The 16,056-nt window shown below is 36.0% G+C and overlaps 1 protein-coding gene across 31 annotated transcripts in view; it reads right to left on the bottom strand.

Moving 5' to 3' along the window:
• CEP170 (centrosomal protein 170) overlaps positions 1 to 16,056 on the bottom strand; it is a 130,383-nt gene that overhangs the window by 42,351 nt on the left and 71,976 nt on the right. For all 31 annotated transcript variants that reach the window (XM_054550172.1, XM_063724399.1, XM_063724385.1 and 28 more), the window contains 2 exons: positions 5,990 to 6,139; positions 2,912 to 3,038 (listed from right to left, as the gene is read on the bottom strand). In XM_054550172.1, coding sequence (XP_054406147.1) covers positions 2,912 to 3,038; positions 5,990 to 6,139 — 277 coding nt within the window. The remainder of the gene's footprint in view (positions 1 to 2,911; positions 3,039 to 5,989; positions 6,140 to 16,056) is intronic.

Genomic DNA, 16,056 nt, shown 5'->3' with positions numbered 1-16,056 from the left:
CCATATATTTAATTTTCTATTTATGAATTGACAAAAATTATATATATTTGTGGTGTATAACATGATGTTTTGATATATGTATACCATTATGGAATGGCTAAGTCAAGCTAATTAATATATCTATTACCTCACGTACTTATCTTTTTTGTGGTGACAACATTTAAGATCTACTTTCAGCTATTTCAAATATACAAGGCATTGTTATTAACTATAGTCATAATGGTATAAAAGGGTCATCTGATCTTAAACCTAAATATATTGCTCTTCTTTCCTCTTAATGTGTTTTATAGAAGGGAAGTTCACTGTGTTCATTCTCACTTTTGTAACTTTCCATCCTTGAGGTTTACTCAAAAAACCAGAATCTATTGTAGATTTATACAGAGAATGTCAAATAAACATTGTTTGTTTTCTATATTTTCAACTACATAGTAGAGAAGAACAACATATCTAGTTTTTAAAAAGTATTATCTACTTGAAAGAATGACAATTTTGGATTTCCTAAGTAAAATGAAAAATGCAGAACTTTTAACAACATTTAAAAAAAATCTATAGCTGATTAAAAGAATTTTAAAAATTGTAAGTATGTTAAATAGCAGACTTTTCATAGTTAGGACATAGCAAAATTTTATAAATTGAGGAATTTTTAAATTATAGTCTTCTGGTTATTAATGCCACATACGGAAATACAAAATCCCTTTCTTTTTTTTCAAGTAGAAGCCAATGAGAAAATACATATTTTGATTTTTCCACATGAGAGAATTTGAGAATATTTAAGGATTTTCCTGACTATTAAAAATGGAATGTATTTCTGAGAAAACGGAAACATCTTTTCAGGGAAATATAAATTAACATATAAAGCTTCCTAATCTTTTAGGGATAAATGGAGAAAAGATACTAGATATAGCTTCAGTGGGTCTTTTTTTTTCTCTTTATAATCCTAAAAGTTTAGTATTTAAATATCATATCAATACAGTGGTTATTATGGAGGAAAATCCATACTGAACTGATAGATTTAACTTTAATTTAGTCATTAATCATGTTATATCTTGTTTTGTTTCTTCTTTCATATATCTTATCTCCTTAGTGCTAACTGAAGCATCTAGAATGTAATGGCTACTTTATTTGTATTTTTCTAGTATTTCTCATACTGCCCCCTCCTCATATACATTCAACATGTTTAACAAAAACGTTTTATTATTTAAGTGGATTTATCAGCTTATGTAAATAAGTTCATTTAAATATGATGAAATAGAAATGAGATCATGAAAGCTAAGTGATCTATTATTTTTTATAACAAGGATAGAACTTTGCTTTTCACAGATAATACTTAATAATTTTATAACAGATTCTTTGGTAAATTAATCTAGCCTTCTGTCTGGTTTCTTTGTTTCCTAAACACAGTTTATATGAACCAAATGACTCTGTTCCCTCAAAAGAATTTCTGGTAACACTATCAATAACTCCTAGATTCTAATATAAATAAATGATGTAGCTTTTCTAGTACACTGCTATGTAGCTTCCTCAAATACTTCTAATACTTACAAAATTCTTAAAACAGATTTTTGGGGTGCCACAAGCCTGAGACAAAACAAATTTCCATTTTCAACCAGGATGAAATTAAGAAAACAGATAAAAGCCACATACAAAATCTCATTGAGGGTCTTTTTGTTTTTTAACTATAAGTATTTATTTTTCAACTTGGATAAGTTTTTTATTTTAATTTTTTATTGTAAGTTGACAATTTATATTGGAATACGTTTATGGTGTATAAAATGTTGACCATAAATACAATGTGAAATAATTAAATCAAGCTACTTAGCATATTCATCACCTCAAAGAGTTAACATTTTTTGTGATGAGAACATCTAAAATGTACAGTACTATATTATTAACTATATTCACCATGCTGTGCAGTAGACCTCAGGAAAAAAAAGCTTCTTCCACCTGTCTAACTGAGATTTTGTACCTTTTGACCTTCATCTCCTCATCCTCCTTTCAGGGTCTTATTGTTAATTAGAAAACTAATGAACAAAAAATAATGATGAAATCCTTGAAGGTACACAATTTCATTTTGTTTAAAAAGCGTTTATATTTCTGTTCAGAGAAATATAAAAGGTAATAAAAATCATACTACATAGATTTGTAAGATTATTAATTTCTTTTTCACTAAATGTACCACATGAAGTAGGCACTCAATAAATATCTGTTGTATTTATGAATGAAATCGTTTGGACCTGTCTTCAGCTTATTTTTAAATTTTAACTTACATATATAATATATATGTGCTTCATCTTTATATGTAATATATACACACACATATATATGCTTCATCTACAAATTATTTCCTTATCTTCAGTTAAGATTATACTTTAATAATAGCTGCATCATTGGTCAAAATCATATCTTAAGATATTAGCATATCAGAAAGAGTAGGAAGAATTTTCATTTAAAAGTAAAGACAAAATTTAAAAACCATTCTTATTTTCAACAGCAGAAATTTACAACTAAAATTAAAAGTGCCTCGGAATGAACTATTAAATCCAAGCTGGTGTCTGTCCACCTGTCCTTAGGAAGTCTCAACTTATGAAGTCCACAAAATTTCTCAAAAAAGAGTTTTATCACTTAGAATTTGTCCCCTGCTTAAAATCCCTCAAAATATACAATATCTAATAAAAATCAGCTTTTTACTTATAAAATAAATTCATTTATCAGCATGAGAATATGTGAATATGTTCATTTAGGTTTAACTTACTTCTTACTATATAGATTTGGCTTGTTTTTTATAATAACAACTGATATATGATTCACAAAAAGCAGAGAAGAGTAAGAGAAAGAGAGAGAAATGGAGAAAGAGAAGAAAAAAGGGATAAAGAATGAAAGGGAGAAAGAATGAAAGGGAGAAAGAGAATACCATTCTCTAAAGGAAGAGATGCAGAAAATTCCACTATCCTTTCTTCTTGATCATGCCTTGTATGATTGGCAGCCAAACTAGCCCACTGTGAAACCCAGCGTTTGCTTCCAGATGAAGATGTGCCTTCCTAAAGGAGAAAAATAAGAAAACAAAATCATGCAGCCTGGTCATATCTGAGTCTCATGAAAGAAAATTTCATTTAGTCACATTAACTTGTCATACAAACACATAATTAAACCTCACCTTGCTATATTATCATTGATTAAATTTTCTCTTATATAAAATAAAAATTCTCTAGAAAATAAAGATTTTCTCTGAAAAAAACTGTGTTACTAAAAATGACACCACTCAATGAAAATCCAAGACAAGCCAAGGCTTCATATGAAAACTATAATGACAACTAGGGAGTGGAAAGCTATGATGGAAACTTTATTACGAACTAGTCAAAACAAATATTTTATTAAGAGTGTCAGATTTGGGCCGGGTGTGGTGGTTGATGCCTGTAATCCTAGTACTTTGGGAGGCCAAGGCAGGTGGATAACGAGGTCAGGAGATCGAGACCATCCTGGCCAACATGGTGAAACCCTGTCTCTACTAAAAATACAAAAATTAGCTGGGCATGGTGGCGTATGACTGTAATCCCAGCTACTCAGGAGGCTGAGGCAGGAGAATTGCTTGAACCCAGGAGATGGAGGTTGCAGTGAGCTGAGATCGTGCCACTGCACTCCAGCCTGGCAACAGAGCAAGACTTTGTCTCAAAAAGAAAAAAAAAAGTGCCAGATTTAATACATTAATAATGACAAGCTAAACACTGAAGAAGTGAAGACTTCAAATAGATAAATCACTATAAGATTTCAAGAATAGTAGGTAAGAATAGTAAGTATAGGCCAGGTGTGGTTGCTCCTGCCTGTAATCCCAGCATTTTGGGAGGCCAAGGCGGGTGGATCACCTGAGGTCAGGAGTTCGAGACCAGCCTGGCCAACATGGCAAAACCTCGTCTCTACTAAAAACACAAAAATTAGCCAGGCATGGTGGCATGCACATGTAGTCCCAGCTACTTGTGAGGCTGAGGCAGGGGAATCACGTGAACCCGGGAGGCAGAGGTTGCAGTGAGCCGAGATGGCACCGCTGCACTCCAGCCTGGGAGACAGAAGGAGACTCTGTCTCAAAAAAAAAAAAAAAGAATAGTAAGTGTAGAGAATGACACACATACAGTGAAGCCTCCTAAGGATACCAAAGCCTGCTGCATCCTTAATCCCATCCAAGGTTTTCTGTTACCTGCCCACATTTCTGAGTAGCAAAGGTGGTACCAGAGCCATGTGGACCATACTACGAATACCAACAGTGTCAGTGTCACTGACACACGCTTATGTAAAACCATTCTGTGAAGAGTGTTCTAAATGTCCTGTTAGGTAATGTTAGGTAATTCCTACAAAGGAACCTACTAGGGCTATAGCTTTTGCTTGGCAGGGGTTGAGGGAATAGAGAAGAAAGAAGAGAGTCTATTTAAATTCACATTTACCAAAACCATTCCTGAATTACTCAGAATGGCAACATATTGCCTCAAATAACTATCACCTGCTTTCAATAAGTAAATTAAATATCTCATAAAACAGAAACCAGAATAAAAATTCTCCCAATCACGGGGAAATAATGATCACTAAAATACAGTAATTGCTTTGACAGTTTTCAGGAAATAGGCCATAAAAAGAAACAATTTTAACATTAATAAACAAACATATAGGTCTATTTACCTGTATGTAAAAAACAAATCTTATTTATACTTCATACAAATGTAACATTTTATTTATATTTTCTTTATTTATACCTTGATTTTCTTCTTTTATATTTTATTTTCTTCTTTTATTTTCTATTTTCTATTAATTTATATTTGTATATTACAAATTAGTTCATTTCCTGAGAGACAATATAGCATGAGTCAGAGAACGAAAGCTTCCATTGAAGGTTAGCTCTTATTATCTGAATAAATAATAATTAGTACTTATGCCTTAGATACTTTTTTTACATTTCTTTTTGACACACCAGTGTGGTATGAAATTCTAATATCATTTCTGATAAAGGTAAAAAACATTTGTTAAGTGCATAAATCTCAGGCAAGTACTATGCTGGATGCTTTATATACTTCATTAAATTCTCTGTAAATAGATTTTATCAAAAATGCCATTTGTGTAGATGAGAAAACAGAAGATTAGGGAGAAGTGACTGATTCAAAAGCTTTCAGCTAAAAGTGGCAGCTCTGGGTCAGATCTTTCTAGCTCTACTAAGCATACTGACTCTGTAATTATCTTAACCAAGCAATCCTTAATTAATTTCATATTATTCTAATTATATCCTGGGCTGTACTGTATTTGCAGTTACTGAGGTATATAAATTGTATCTATCAGGTAGTGCCCTCCTACATGTTTCCTGGTATGATATACAGGAAACATACTTCCAAGAAAGTATAAACAGCGTATGTTTCTTGTTTTATCTCATAATGCCAATCAGAACCATGAGCATATAGCTCATTAACTGCTTACTGAAAACTAATATTTTCCTCATTGACAAATGAATATTTCTAAAATCTAATAAAAATTGAAGTTGAATTACTGCAAAATTGCTTTAGGCTTTCATTAGAAAATAAATTTCAAAAAATTTAGCTTTTAGAAGCATTTTACAAGGAGATACATTAATTGCTTAAAATAATGTAATTTACAAATGATAAGAATTCAGGCCAAGTGCGGTGACTCATGCCTGTAATCCTCACACTTTGGGAGGCTGAGGCGGGTAGGTCACTTGAGGTCAGGAGTTCGAGACCAGCCTGACCAACAGGGTGAAACCCTGTCTCTACTAAAAATACGAAATTAGCCAGGCATGGCGGTGCACGCCTGTAATCACAGCTACTTGGGACGCTGAAGCAGGAGAATCACTTGAACTCAGATGGCAGAGGCTGCAGTGAGCTGAGATCCTGCCATTGCACTCCAGCCTGGGCAACAGAGTGAAACTGTCTCATACAAAAAAAAAAAAAAAGAATTCATACTTTATGCATACAAATAGGTACACAGAAGAGATGTATACCTCTGAGTGGTGAAATCCAGATGTAGTCAGTGGTTTTCTTTCTTCCATTACTGCTGCAGCAGAACTGAGAGCCCAATCTTTTATTAGATCTTTATGTTTTTCATTGATAACAGGCCTATTATAATCCTGATTGTCATCTACTCCAAACACCTAGAGGGAAAAATTATTTTATAAATGAAAATGAAAAGTCTGAACACAAGATTAATATGTGAATAATATAATTAACTTCAGAGGCAAATAAAAATATTCCAAATTATTTTTAATAGTTAATTTCAAAACAAAGGAAAACTTCTTGAATGACAGTAACAGCTAACTGTGATAGCTAGAAACGAAAGCAGGCAGTCACAGCTTATGTGAAAGTAATTATCCTTTTTTTTTTTTTGAGACGGAGTTTCGCTCTTGTTGCCCAGGCTGGAGTACAATGGCGTGATCTCGGCTTACCGCAAACTCCGCCTCCCGGGTTCAAGCGATTTTCCTGTCTCAGCTTCCCAAGTGGCTGGGATTACAGGCATGCGCCACCATGCCCGGCTAATTTTGTATTTTCAGTAGAGACAGGGTTTTTCCATGTTGGTCAGGCTGGTCTCGAACTCCCGACCTCAGGTGATCCGCCCGCCTCGGCCTCCCAAACTGCTGGGATTACAGGCATGAGCCAACATGCCTGGCCGAAAGTAACTATCCCTTTTTTAACATTTAGCAAATGTCTTGTTTGATTAAAAAAAAAATATTCAAGACGTATTTTATTTGTTAAAAGATTTAATAGGCCGGGCATGGTGGCACACACCTGTAATCCCAGCACTTTGGGAGGCCGAGGCGAGTAGATCACTTGAGGTCAGGAGTTCCAGACCAGCCTGGCCAACATGGTGAAACCCCATTTCTACTAAAAATACAAAAATTAGCTGGGCGTGGTGCCACGCACCTATAGTCCCAGCTACTTGGGAGGCTGAGGCAAGAAAATAGCTTGAACCCAGGAGGCGGAGGTTACAGTGAGCTGAAATCACGCCACTGCATTCCAGCCTGGGGGAGAAAGTGAGACCCTGTTTCAAAAAAAAAAAAAAAAGATGTAATAATGCTGTTAAACACTACAACAATGCAAAGAGTTAGAAAAAAGTATCTCCTCAGTTTCTTTTCAGCTTCTTTGCTCTATTATTTTTGTGACACTTGTTGAAAAACTATAAACATGTGGCTCATTTTATCTGTTCCTTCCCTAGCAAATGTTTACCATTTACATATCTGAGTTACATTTACACATAAAATTTTCTAAGATGCCATTTTATTGTATAATTGCCACATAGTAGATAGCATAATTCTCAAACTATATTTGCCTAACAATCCCTTAAAGACCTTTGTTTGAAATGCAGACTCCAAGCCTATTCAAGATTAACTGTTTCAAAAAGCAAGTTGTCAATGTCCAACACTTCTGAAAAGTTCTAAATACAAAGACCAACAATGGCGTGCTTCTTTTACGGGCAGGACCTGAGTCTTACTCATTCCCTGGCACACAATAGGCCCTGGATGCCACAGAATGGAATGGAAAAATTTCAGGCATATACAGTTTAACATTCTATTCTGCTATTAAATCTCCACTCTGTTCCCAATTTTTATTCTTTATAGTTATTGTTTGTGGCTCTGATTATTACAATCTAGAAAAATATCATGCATTTGAATGAGCAATTTGCAGACAGGATCTTTAGGATATAACCAGAGAGCCTTCATTTTCTATAAGGAGAAGCTACCTCAGGCTAAACTATTTTCTAGACATAAAGTTTTAATGGTCTTATAGTACAGCTATCTGTATCTAAAGTTCATACTTAGTGAAACAGATATCAGACTTTCTCATTCACTAAAACTTGAAAATTTTACCACTAGATGGCCTTATTACTTAATATTTAATTCTAACATAACTATAATTGTCAAGAATTATGATTTAATATTCTCTTGAACTCAATATTTAAATATCTTTGCTTTAAGAGCAAATTATATATTGTTTATTTTAAATCAAATATGAATTTTAATACATGGAAGCACAATGTACAGAAGGGAAAAAACAAAAACTGCTTCATTTTGCTTAACATTAGCATTAAGTTTAACAGCAGTGAAAAAACCAGAGTATAACCTGTGTCCTCTACCTTTAACCCCCACTTGTAAAGAAAGCAAATTATAGCTATTCAAGTTATTTGTGTCCGTCTTTAAAAAAATTAATCATTCCTAACTCAAGTCACTGAACTCCAATTTTACTGAAGTTTATTTCCTTATTTTATAATTACTAACAAAAATCTAACTCAAGTTTTAAAGTTAAAATAACCACATGAGTACTTGCATTTTGCCTCTCTTTGACATGTAATTTAGAAATTACCTTGAGTGATTTTCTGATGAATATTCTAATCCACACTAAAAACTTGATTTCCTCAAACATTTTAAGCACCAGCAGTTTCAAATAAAATATCATGAACCTCTCTAAATCACTTCTGACACCACTTTGAAATTCAGACAACAAAAAACACACGAAGAACTAATCCTGTGAGGAAGGGGAGCTGAAGCAGGGCAGAAAATACTTGGATGATGTTCGAAAGATTCCTTTTAAAGCATTAGAGACAGCTATACATACATTATTAAGTAACAATTATTTCTTCTCCAAACAAGTGGTAGGGCCTGACCTACTACAGTGTGGGGAAAGAAGCCTTCAAATTTCACATCTGTTTTGACAGCGTTTTGACAAATTAATGATAGCAATGACTACCAATCCAGATTGAAATCCGTATCTATGCGTTTCTGCCTCTAAGTAGAAACACATCCACTTGTGACAACTTTTATGTGAAAACAAAGATATAAAGTTTATACTGTCTATATACTTAAAGTTAGTGTACTTTTCACACTTATAAAAAAGGTACCTACAATCTGAAAAAAGAGCTGATAATTGTACAGAACTAGAGAGCTCCTCAAAACCAAAACCAAGTATGCTAGGTTCTCTCACCTTTCATTTTAGATTCTGTTCCCAGGTGATTTCACCTAGGAACATGCAAGGCTTCACTTCAATTACCAACTATATAGACTGTCGCTTACTGTCATCCCACCTGCTGGAAGGCTCAAAGGTATTTCTTTTTTTTTTTTTTTTTTTGAGACGGAGTCTTGCTCTGTCGCCCAGGCTGGAGTGCAGCGGCGCGATCTCGGCTCGCTGCAAGCTCCGCCTCCCGGGTTCACGCCATTCTCCTGCCTCAGCCTCCCGAGTAGCTGGGACTACAGGCGCCCGCCACCACGCCCGGCTAATTTTTTGTACTTTTAGTAGAGACAGGATTTCACCGTGTTAGCCAGGATGGTCTCAATCTCCTAACCTCATGATCCGCCCGCCTCGGCTTCCAAAAGTGCTGGGATTACAAGCGTGAGCCACAACGCCCGGCCTCGAAGGTATTTCCAACACAGTATCTCAGCTCGAGGCTCATGAGTCTCTTCTCTGGCCTGGTCTCAATCCAAATTCCAGACACGAGATAGTACAAAATCCAGGTCTTTCATTCAGCTAGGAACTTCTGTAGGCTAGAAGTCCACAGTGGGGAGGGAGATGAGATACCTAATTTTTATGCTTGTATCCCAAGTTTGCCAGTTTCTAATTCTTCCAGAGTAGGATCAAAGGAAGGGGGAATAGGACAGGAGTAGAAAACTTCTTTGTGAACTTGCACTTGCATGGAGAGCTGTCTGGGCCTGGCAGATGTTCAAAGACAACTCATTCATATTGGGCGTAGGAAGTGGCTTTCACATATTCTCTCCTACAGGTCCCCCGATCCGAGTAGATACATCTCTATTTGTGGAGTGAGCCACAATCCCTCTGCCATGGCCTTTAGGTCTGGGGTAAGAAGGCAGTACCTCCCTCCCTATCCCACTCCAATAATCATGAAACAATCTTTTCTTCTGAATACATTTGTATATTTGGCATTTCACTTTGGGATTTCAAATCCAAAGCTCAGTGGCTACTCTAAACAATTTTAACAACCTGTTACTGAGGAACGGCACTTACTCTCCACAGGCTACTTGGCTAGCCACTGCAGGGGATTACAAAATCTGTATGACAGTCTTTGCTTTTGAGAAGGTTAGGTCTGATAAAGGAGCTTATAAAAAGAAGAGGCTGTCACCTGAAAGAACCATGCAGGAATATTCTGTAATTAAAACCAAATATCCATAAGAACCAAACTATATTTTTAGATTTTAAAGTTTAAAGAGACTAAACATTCTCCAGATAACAAACTCGTACAATACAAACCAAACCTATGAAAAGTTTGACTGATTTTTTTCACTAGCATATTATGATCACAGTCATTATTGTTTAAAAGCTCAGTCTGTGCAAAGATCCACAGTGTCCAATTCTGAAATCAGAATGGTGAGGATGGGGGATACAGGGTCAACTTTCACGGGGATAAATATCCTACCTATTGAATATTTGCAGAGAGGTGAAAATTTACATTTAGTAACATCAGATACAGGAAGCTTGCTGATTGTGACAGAAAATAGAGACCATTGTGAAAGAAGAGAAGCGCCATGGGGTAAGATGTAGGCATAAAAATATAGTAATACAATGTAGAGCAAAATGATAATTCAATAGCAATAGTGCTAATTTATCAGTTTAAAAAATATCCAAATCAGTAGGAATTCAGAATTCATATTCCCACAGAAATGAAAAATATAATGGCAGATTAAACATCTAACTTCTACAGTCTTATTTTAAAGTAACAACTGAAAAATAGTATTGCATTAGTATATCACATTAAGGTGTCCAAGTAAAAATGTACTCAAGTTTCAAGTTTCAACCTCAGATAACCAGAACATCTTTCTCCTCAATGAGCAAAGTCTTCTTGGGTAAGGAGAGCAGGGTCTCTGTTGGATCAAATCAATAGTAGAGGTTCCCATGGCCCATGAAAATAATTTGACACTTTAAGAATTAAGAATTATGCAGAATTCTAGCCACTAGTTTCAAGGAACTAAATCAGGATGACTTAAGAGGAGAATTTATTTTTGTAATTGTCTATGAAAATCTAATTTTACTTTTAAAAATAAAAATCCCTTAAAATTCAATGGAATAAGTTATTCTGAATATTTAACACTGTGATTTTTATCACATATTTGTCATCAACTTTTAAATTTAAAATTCAGACAAAATTATTAGAAGAGCACAGAAAGGTAGCCAGGAGAGACATTTTATAATTTATCCTGGTACACAAATAAATATGTGTACATGCACATTCACAGCAGTGTTACAACAGCCAAAGGAAGAAACAACACAATTACCCATCTGTGGATGAATAGATGAATAAAATGTGGTTTATGCAAGCAATAAGATATTTATTCATCCATAAAAAGGAATGGGCAGGGCGTGGTGGCTCATGCCTGTAATTCCAGCACTTTGGGAGGCCGAGGCGGGTGGATCACCTGAGGTCAGGAGTTTGAGACCAGCCTGGCCAACATGGCGAAACCCACCTCTACTAAAAATAGGAAAATTAGCCAGGCGTGGTGGCATGTGCCTGTAGTCCCAGCTACTAGCGAGGCTGAGACAGGAGAATCGCATGAATCCAGGAGGTGGAGGTTACAGTGAGCCGAGATCAAGCCACTGCACTCGAGCCTGGGCGACAGAGTGAGACTCTGTCTCATAAAAAAAAAAAAAACACAGGGAATGAAGTACTGATACAGGTTACAACACATGTGAACCTTGAAAACATTATTCCAAGTGAAAGTAGCCAGACACAAAAGGCCACATATAATATGATTCCATTTATATAAAATGTCTAGAATAAGCAAATCCATAGAGACAAAAAGTAGATTAGTGGCTGCCAGGAGGCTGGGAGAGGAAAGAATGGGAAACGACTGCTTAATGATTATGAGATTTTGTTTTGCAGTGATGAAAATGCCCTGAAATTAAGATAGTGCTGATGGTTGTACAAGCTTGTGAATCACTGAATTGTACACTCCAAATGGCTAAAATAGTCAATTTTATATTATATGAATTTTACCTCATATTTTCTTTAAATGGGACTCTATCTTCTTTTTGTTTTGATATGGGTCTTGCTCTGTCACCCAGGCTGGAGTGCAGTGGCGCGATCTTGGCTCACTGCAACCTCCGCCTCCCGGGTTCAAGCGATTCTCCTGCCTCAGCCTCCCGAGTAGCTGGGATTGCAGGCTCATGCCCCATGCCCTGCTATTTTTTTTTTGTATTTTTAGTAGAGAGGGGGTTTCACCATGTTAGCCAGGATGGTGTCAATCTCCTGACCTCGTGATCCACCCGCCTTGGCCCCACAAAGTGCTGGGATTACAGGCGTGAGTCACTGCGCTCAGCCTCTATCTTCTTCCTTTGCTCCCCTGTCTGGGTGAAAACATGTTCTTAAATCTTTGTTTTCCCTTTTAACCTATCTTGTGTCCTTGATTCTCCCCATTACTTAGAAGTCTTACATCCATAATCTCTTCCCTCCCATCACTTCCTACATCTTTCTCGATTTGCTCTTTCTTTCCTATCTTCAAATTATACTTAGATCTCATCTAATTCCTCTAAAATTTAAATGTCCAATTTCTCTCCTTTTTATGGTTCATTCCCTGGTCACGCATCCCCTCTTACAGTCCCTATAAGCTGGCTGTTCATCAATAATCATATTCCCCTTTCCTTGCCAAGCAGATTTTCCAGCTGGAAGCTGTCAGGTAGGTATTGCTAGGAACTCAAAGGTAAGTCTAGTCTATTTATCACAGCATCTCCCTGAAATGTATACATTTCTTCTTCTAAGACTATCTTTGCAGCTTTCATACTTAATATTATGAAGCTAAGTTTATAATATATACAAGGTTTTAAACTATATATTTTAACAAGTTATTTTGGAATAAAGATATAAACTAGTTTCAGCATATAAAAATGCAGAAAAATTTCTTTGTGGGGGCCTGGTTGGATTTAATTAATCTATAACTTCATTGAAATAAGTTAGCCAATATACAACGAATCATATACAAATGCTAACAAATGAAAAAGCAGGTCACAAATTTTTCTTTCTCATTCATTCACATTCAAAAGATATTTATTGAGTGTCTATTACATGCCAGACACTGTTCTAGACACAAGGGATACAGATGTGAACAAGACAAATAACATCATCTTAGAGTGGACAAACAGAAAATAAACCAGATGGAAGTGAGTTCTATAAAGAAAACAGAACATGACAATCTGATGGAGAGACAGACGAAGTGAATGATGCAGCTACTTTAAATAGAGTGGTGAGTAAAAGCCACTTCAAAGTGAAATTTATGAGATGGGTATAGAGTTTCCATTTTTCAAGACAAAAAGTTACAGAGATGGATGGTGGTGATGGTTGTGCAACATTTTAAACGTATTTAATAACACTAAACTCTACACTTAAAAATAGCTAAGATGATAAATTTTATGTTATATATATTTTCCACAATAAAAAGATGGAAGGAATAAATAAAATGAATTATGAGAAGCTAGGCATGCCAAAAACACAAAGAAGAGCTTATTAGATTGAGGGCACAATTTCCTCAAAGAGGAAAATAAATAGAATTTCATACAATAAGAGAGAAAGGAAAATGAGGGCAAACCTACTATGTTAGGCCTCTGGCTGAATAAAAGGTGAGGGTTCCCTCATGAAGCTTTGGAAATTAACATAGCAGGAGAGGGTTTCTTAAACCCAGGAAGGAGGCAGCAGAGGTTAAGAAGGGTTGAGGAGAACTAATCAGAGAAACCAAAAGTAAGCTCTCCTGGTAGAAATTAAAAAGAAAAAATTCTCAATATAGAAAAATTTGCTCAGTCAAAAATAAAAATGCTGACTCTGTTGTCAAAGTCTTCTCCTATTGTCCAAGGCTCTTACTTGATCTCCTACTCCTTGAGTTCCCATGCACATCTAATTTTCTATTTGAGTGGACTTTGGACATCCTGCCTTCCTCTGAGTTCTATGTAGCACTGTCTACATAGATTTTGATTCTGGTTTATCATCGTTTCCCTAGCTCTTACTTGGATCTCATCTTAAATCTAGTTGTGACTTTCAGGGTTTGGAATATTTTCACAGGGTCCAGATCCTCAGCACTGACTTTCTTGAGCTGTTTGACTCACTACTGTAAATGTTCTTCCTCCTGTGTTTCTAGTTTTGTTATAGGTCTCCTGGCTCTAGATTCTTCCATACCAACTGTTGCTTATAGAACCAGCAGTGACCAGGCCCTATGAGGGAAGAAAAGATGCTAATAAGAGGCTTTGTTGGGGGGGATATATTGATACAATGAACAAGAATCAAAACTCAGGACAAGAAAAGTATCTGGCAGAGTTGGTCTATGGCATGAAATTTATGAGGAGAAATATTTCAAGAGGATAGTTCCTCAAGCCCTCCACAATGATCATTTTTTCTTGTTCCTTTAATGTTTAGCTTTCTGTTCTTACCACAAGTTTCTCCTATTTAGCTTAGGAGGTTAGGGAGTAACCCTGACAAGGTCTTCCTCTTGCCTCAGTGGTTATCTCTTTTGATGGAAGAGTGGAGAGAAGAAACTGGTACTGTGATGGGAAGGCAGTTATCAGAGAGGCCAAGGGAGAGAGGGTTGGGAGAGATAATTACTACTATGAGAGATAAATGCCTTTAATCTAGGCAGTCAACAGCACTTTCTTATAGTGTATTTCCACGTAAACTTAGAAGTAAAACTTAAGAGGTCTTTATCAATATCAGGTATTTGTGTTAACATTTTAAAGGTGAATTTGAGGACATGCATAAAATAAGGTGATCTATTGAGAGAGACAGCCCCAAAATACAAACCCAAATGCTGTAATCTCATAACTTGGCGACAGAAAAAGAGGGTAGGTAGTTCACTATCTTTTAACTACTACCAGCACAGAAAAATAAGGATACAGCAGTTTAGCTTGGTCATCTCTTTAAAGAAATCCTATTTTAATGTTATTCAACTCTTCCCAAGGTAAGATGCAAATACATGGTTTGCTCATCTTCTTTAGCCCAAGAATTACAATGTATTTTGGAGAAAAACTGAAAAGGCATTCTGTGCTCATCATAGTTAACATCAGTGTCATGTGATACTGTTGCTTACTGACTTCTCTTGGCTCTGCTTTTGATTCCAAGATGCTACATATTCCTTTGGTTTTCTCTTATTCCTGTTTCATACTTTTCAGTTTCCTTTGTTCGCCCTTCTCCTTTGTCCATCAATGTTGGTGTTGCTGAGATTTTCATACTTTATTTCCTCTCACCCTATACATTTTCTCTGATTGATCTCATCTCTTATTTTGTATTCAATTACTGCTATGGTTTGGATGTGCTTTGTCCCTGCCAAAACTCACGTAGAAGTTTAATTGCCAGTGTGACAGTGTTGGGAGGTGAGGCCTAGTGGGAAGTGTTTGGGTCAAAAAGGCAGATCTCTCATGAATATATTAATGCTGTCTTGTGAGTTCTTGTTCTTATGGGAATGGATTTGTTCCCTTCATAGTAGACTGTTATAAAGTAAGGCAGCCCCTCTTGTTTTGCCTTTTTGCATATGTCCACTTCCCCTCTGACTTTCTCTACAATGTTTTGACCCAGCATGTAGCCCTTAACATAAGCCAGCCATATGTGGAGCTATGCTCTAGAATTTCCCAGCCTACAGAATTGTGAGCTAAATAAACCTCTTTTCTTGATAAGCTACCCACTCTCAGATATAGCAACACAAAACATACTAAGACAGCTGCCCTCTATTGTCTAATAATTCCCAGATCTGTATTTTTAGCCGAGACCTCTTACCTAAGATCTACTCATTAACTGATTGACTACTGGACATGACAGCAGCTTTTAGATTGCCTTCTGTGCTTCTGACATGTCCAATGTTCAATCCATACTTCATACTTCTGACAGTGACTCGACCATGTCATTGCCCTACTTAAATGTTTTCAATGATTCCCCACTGCCTTCAGCATTAAAGTCCTCAGTATGATATATAATGAGCTTCAATATCGAGTCCAATCTCATCTCTTCAATAGTAACTGTGGTCCTCTGAAGAACTCATGTGTGATGCTGTGCTTTCGAATAGGCTATCCATATTTCTGGAAAACTCTACCTAGAATGCCT

This window comes from Pongo abelii, chromosome 1 (genome assembly GCF_028885655.2).
Source record: "Pongo abelii isolate AG06213 chromosome 1, NHGRI_mPonAbe1-v2.0_pri, whole genome shotgun sequence".
Taxonomy (NCBI): domain Eukaryota; kingdom Metazoa; phylum Chordata; class Mammalia; order Primates; family Hominidae; genus Pongo; species Pongo abelii.
Note: the sequence above shows the minus strand (reverse complement) of the source record. Positions and strands in the feature narration are given on the sequence as shown.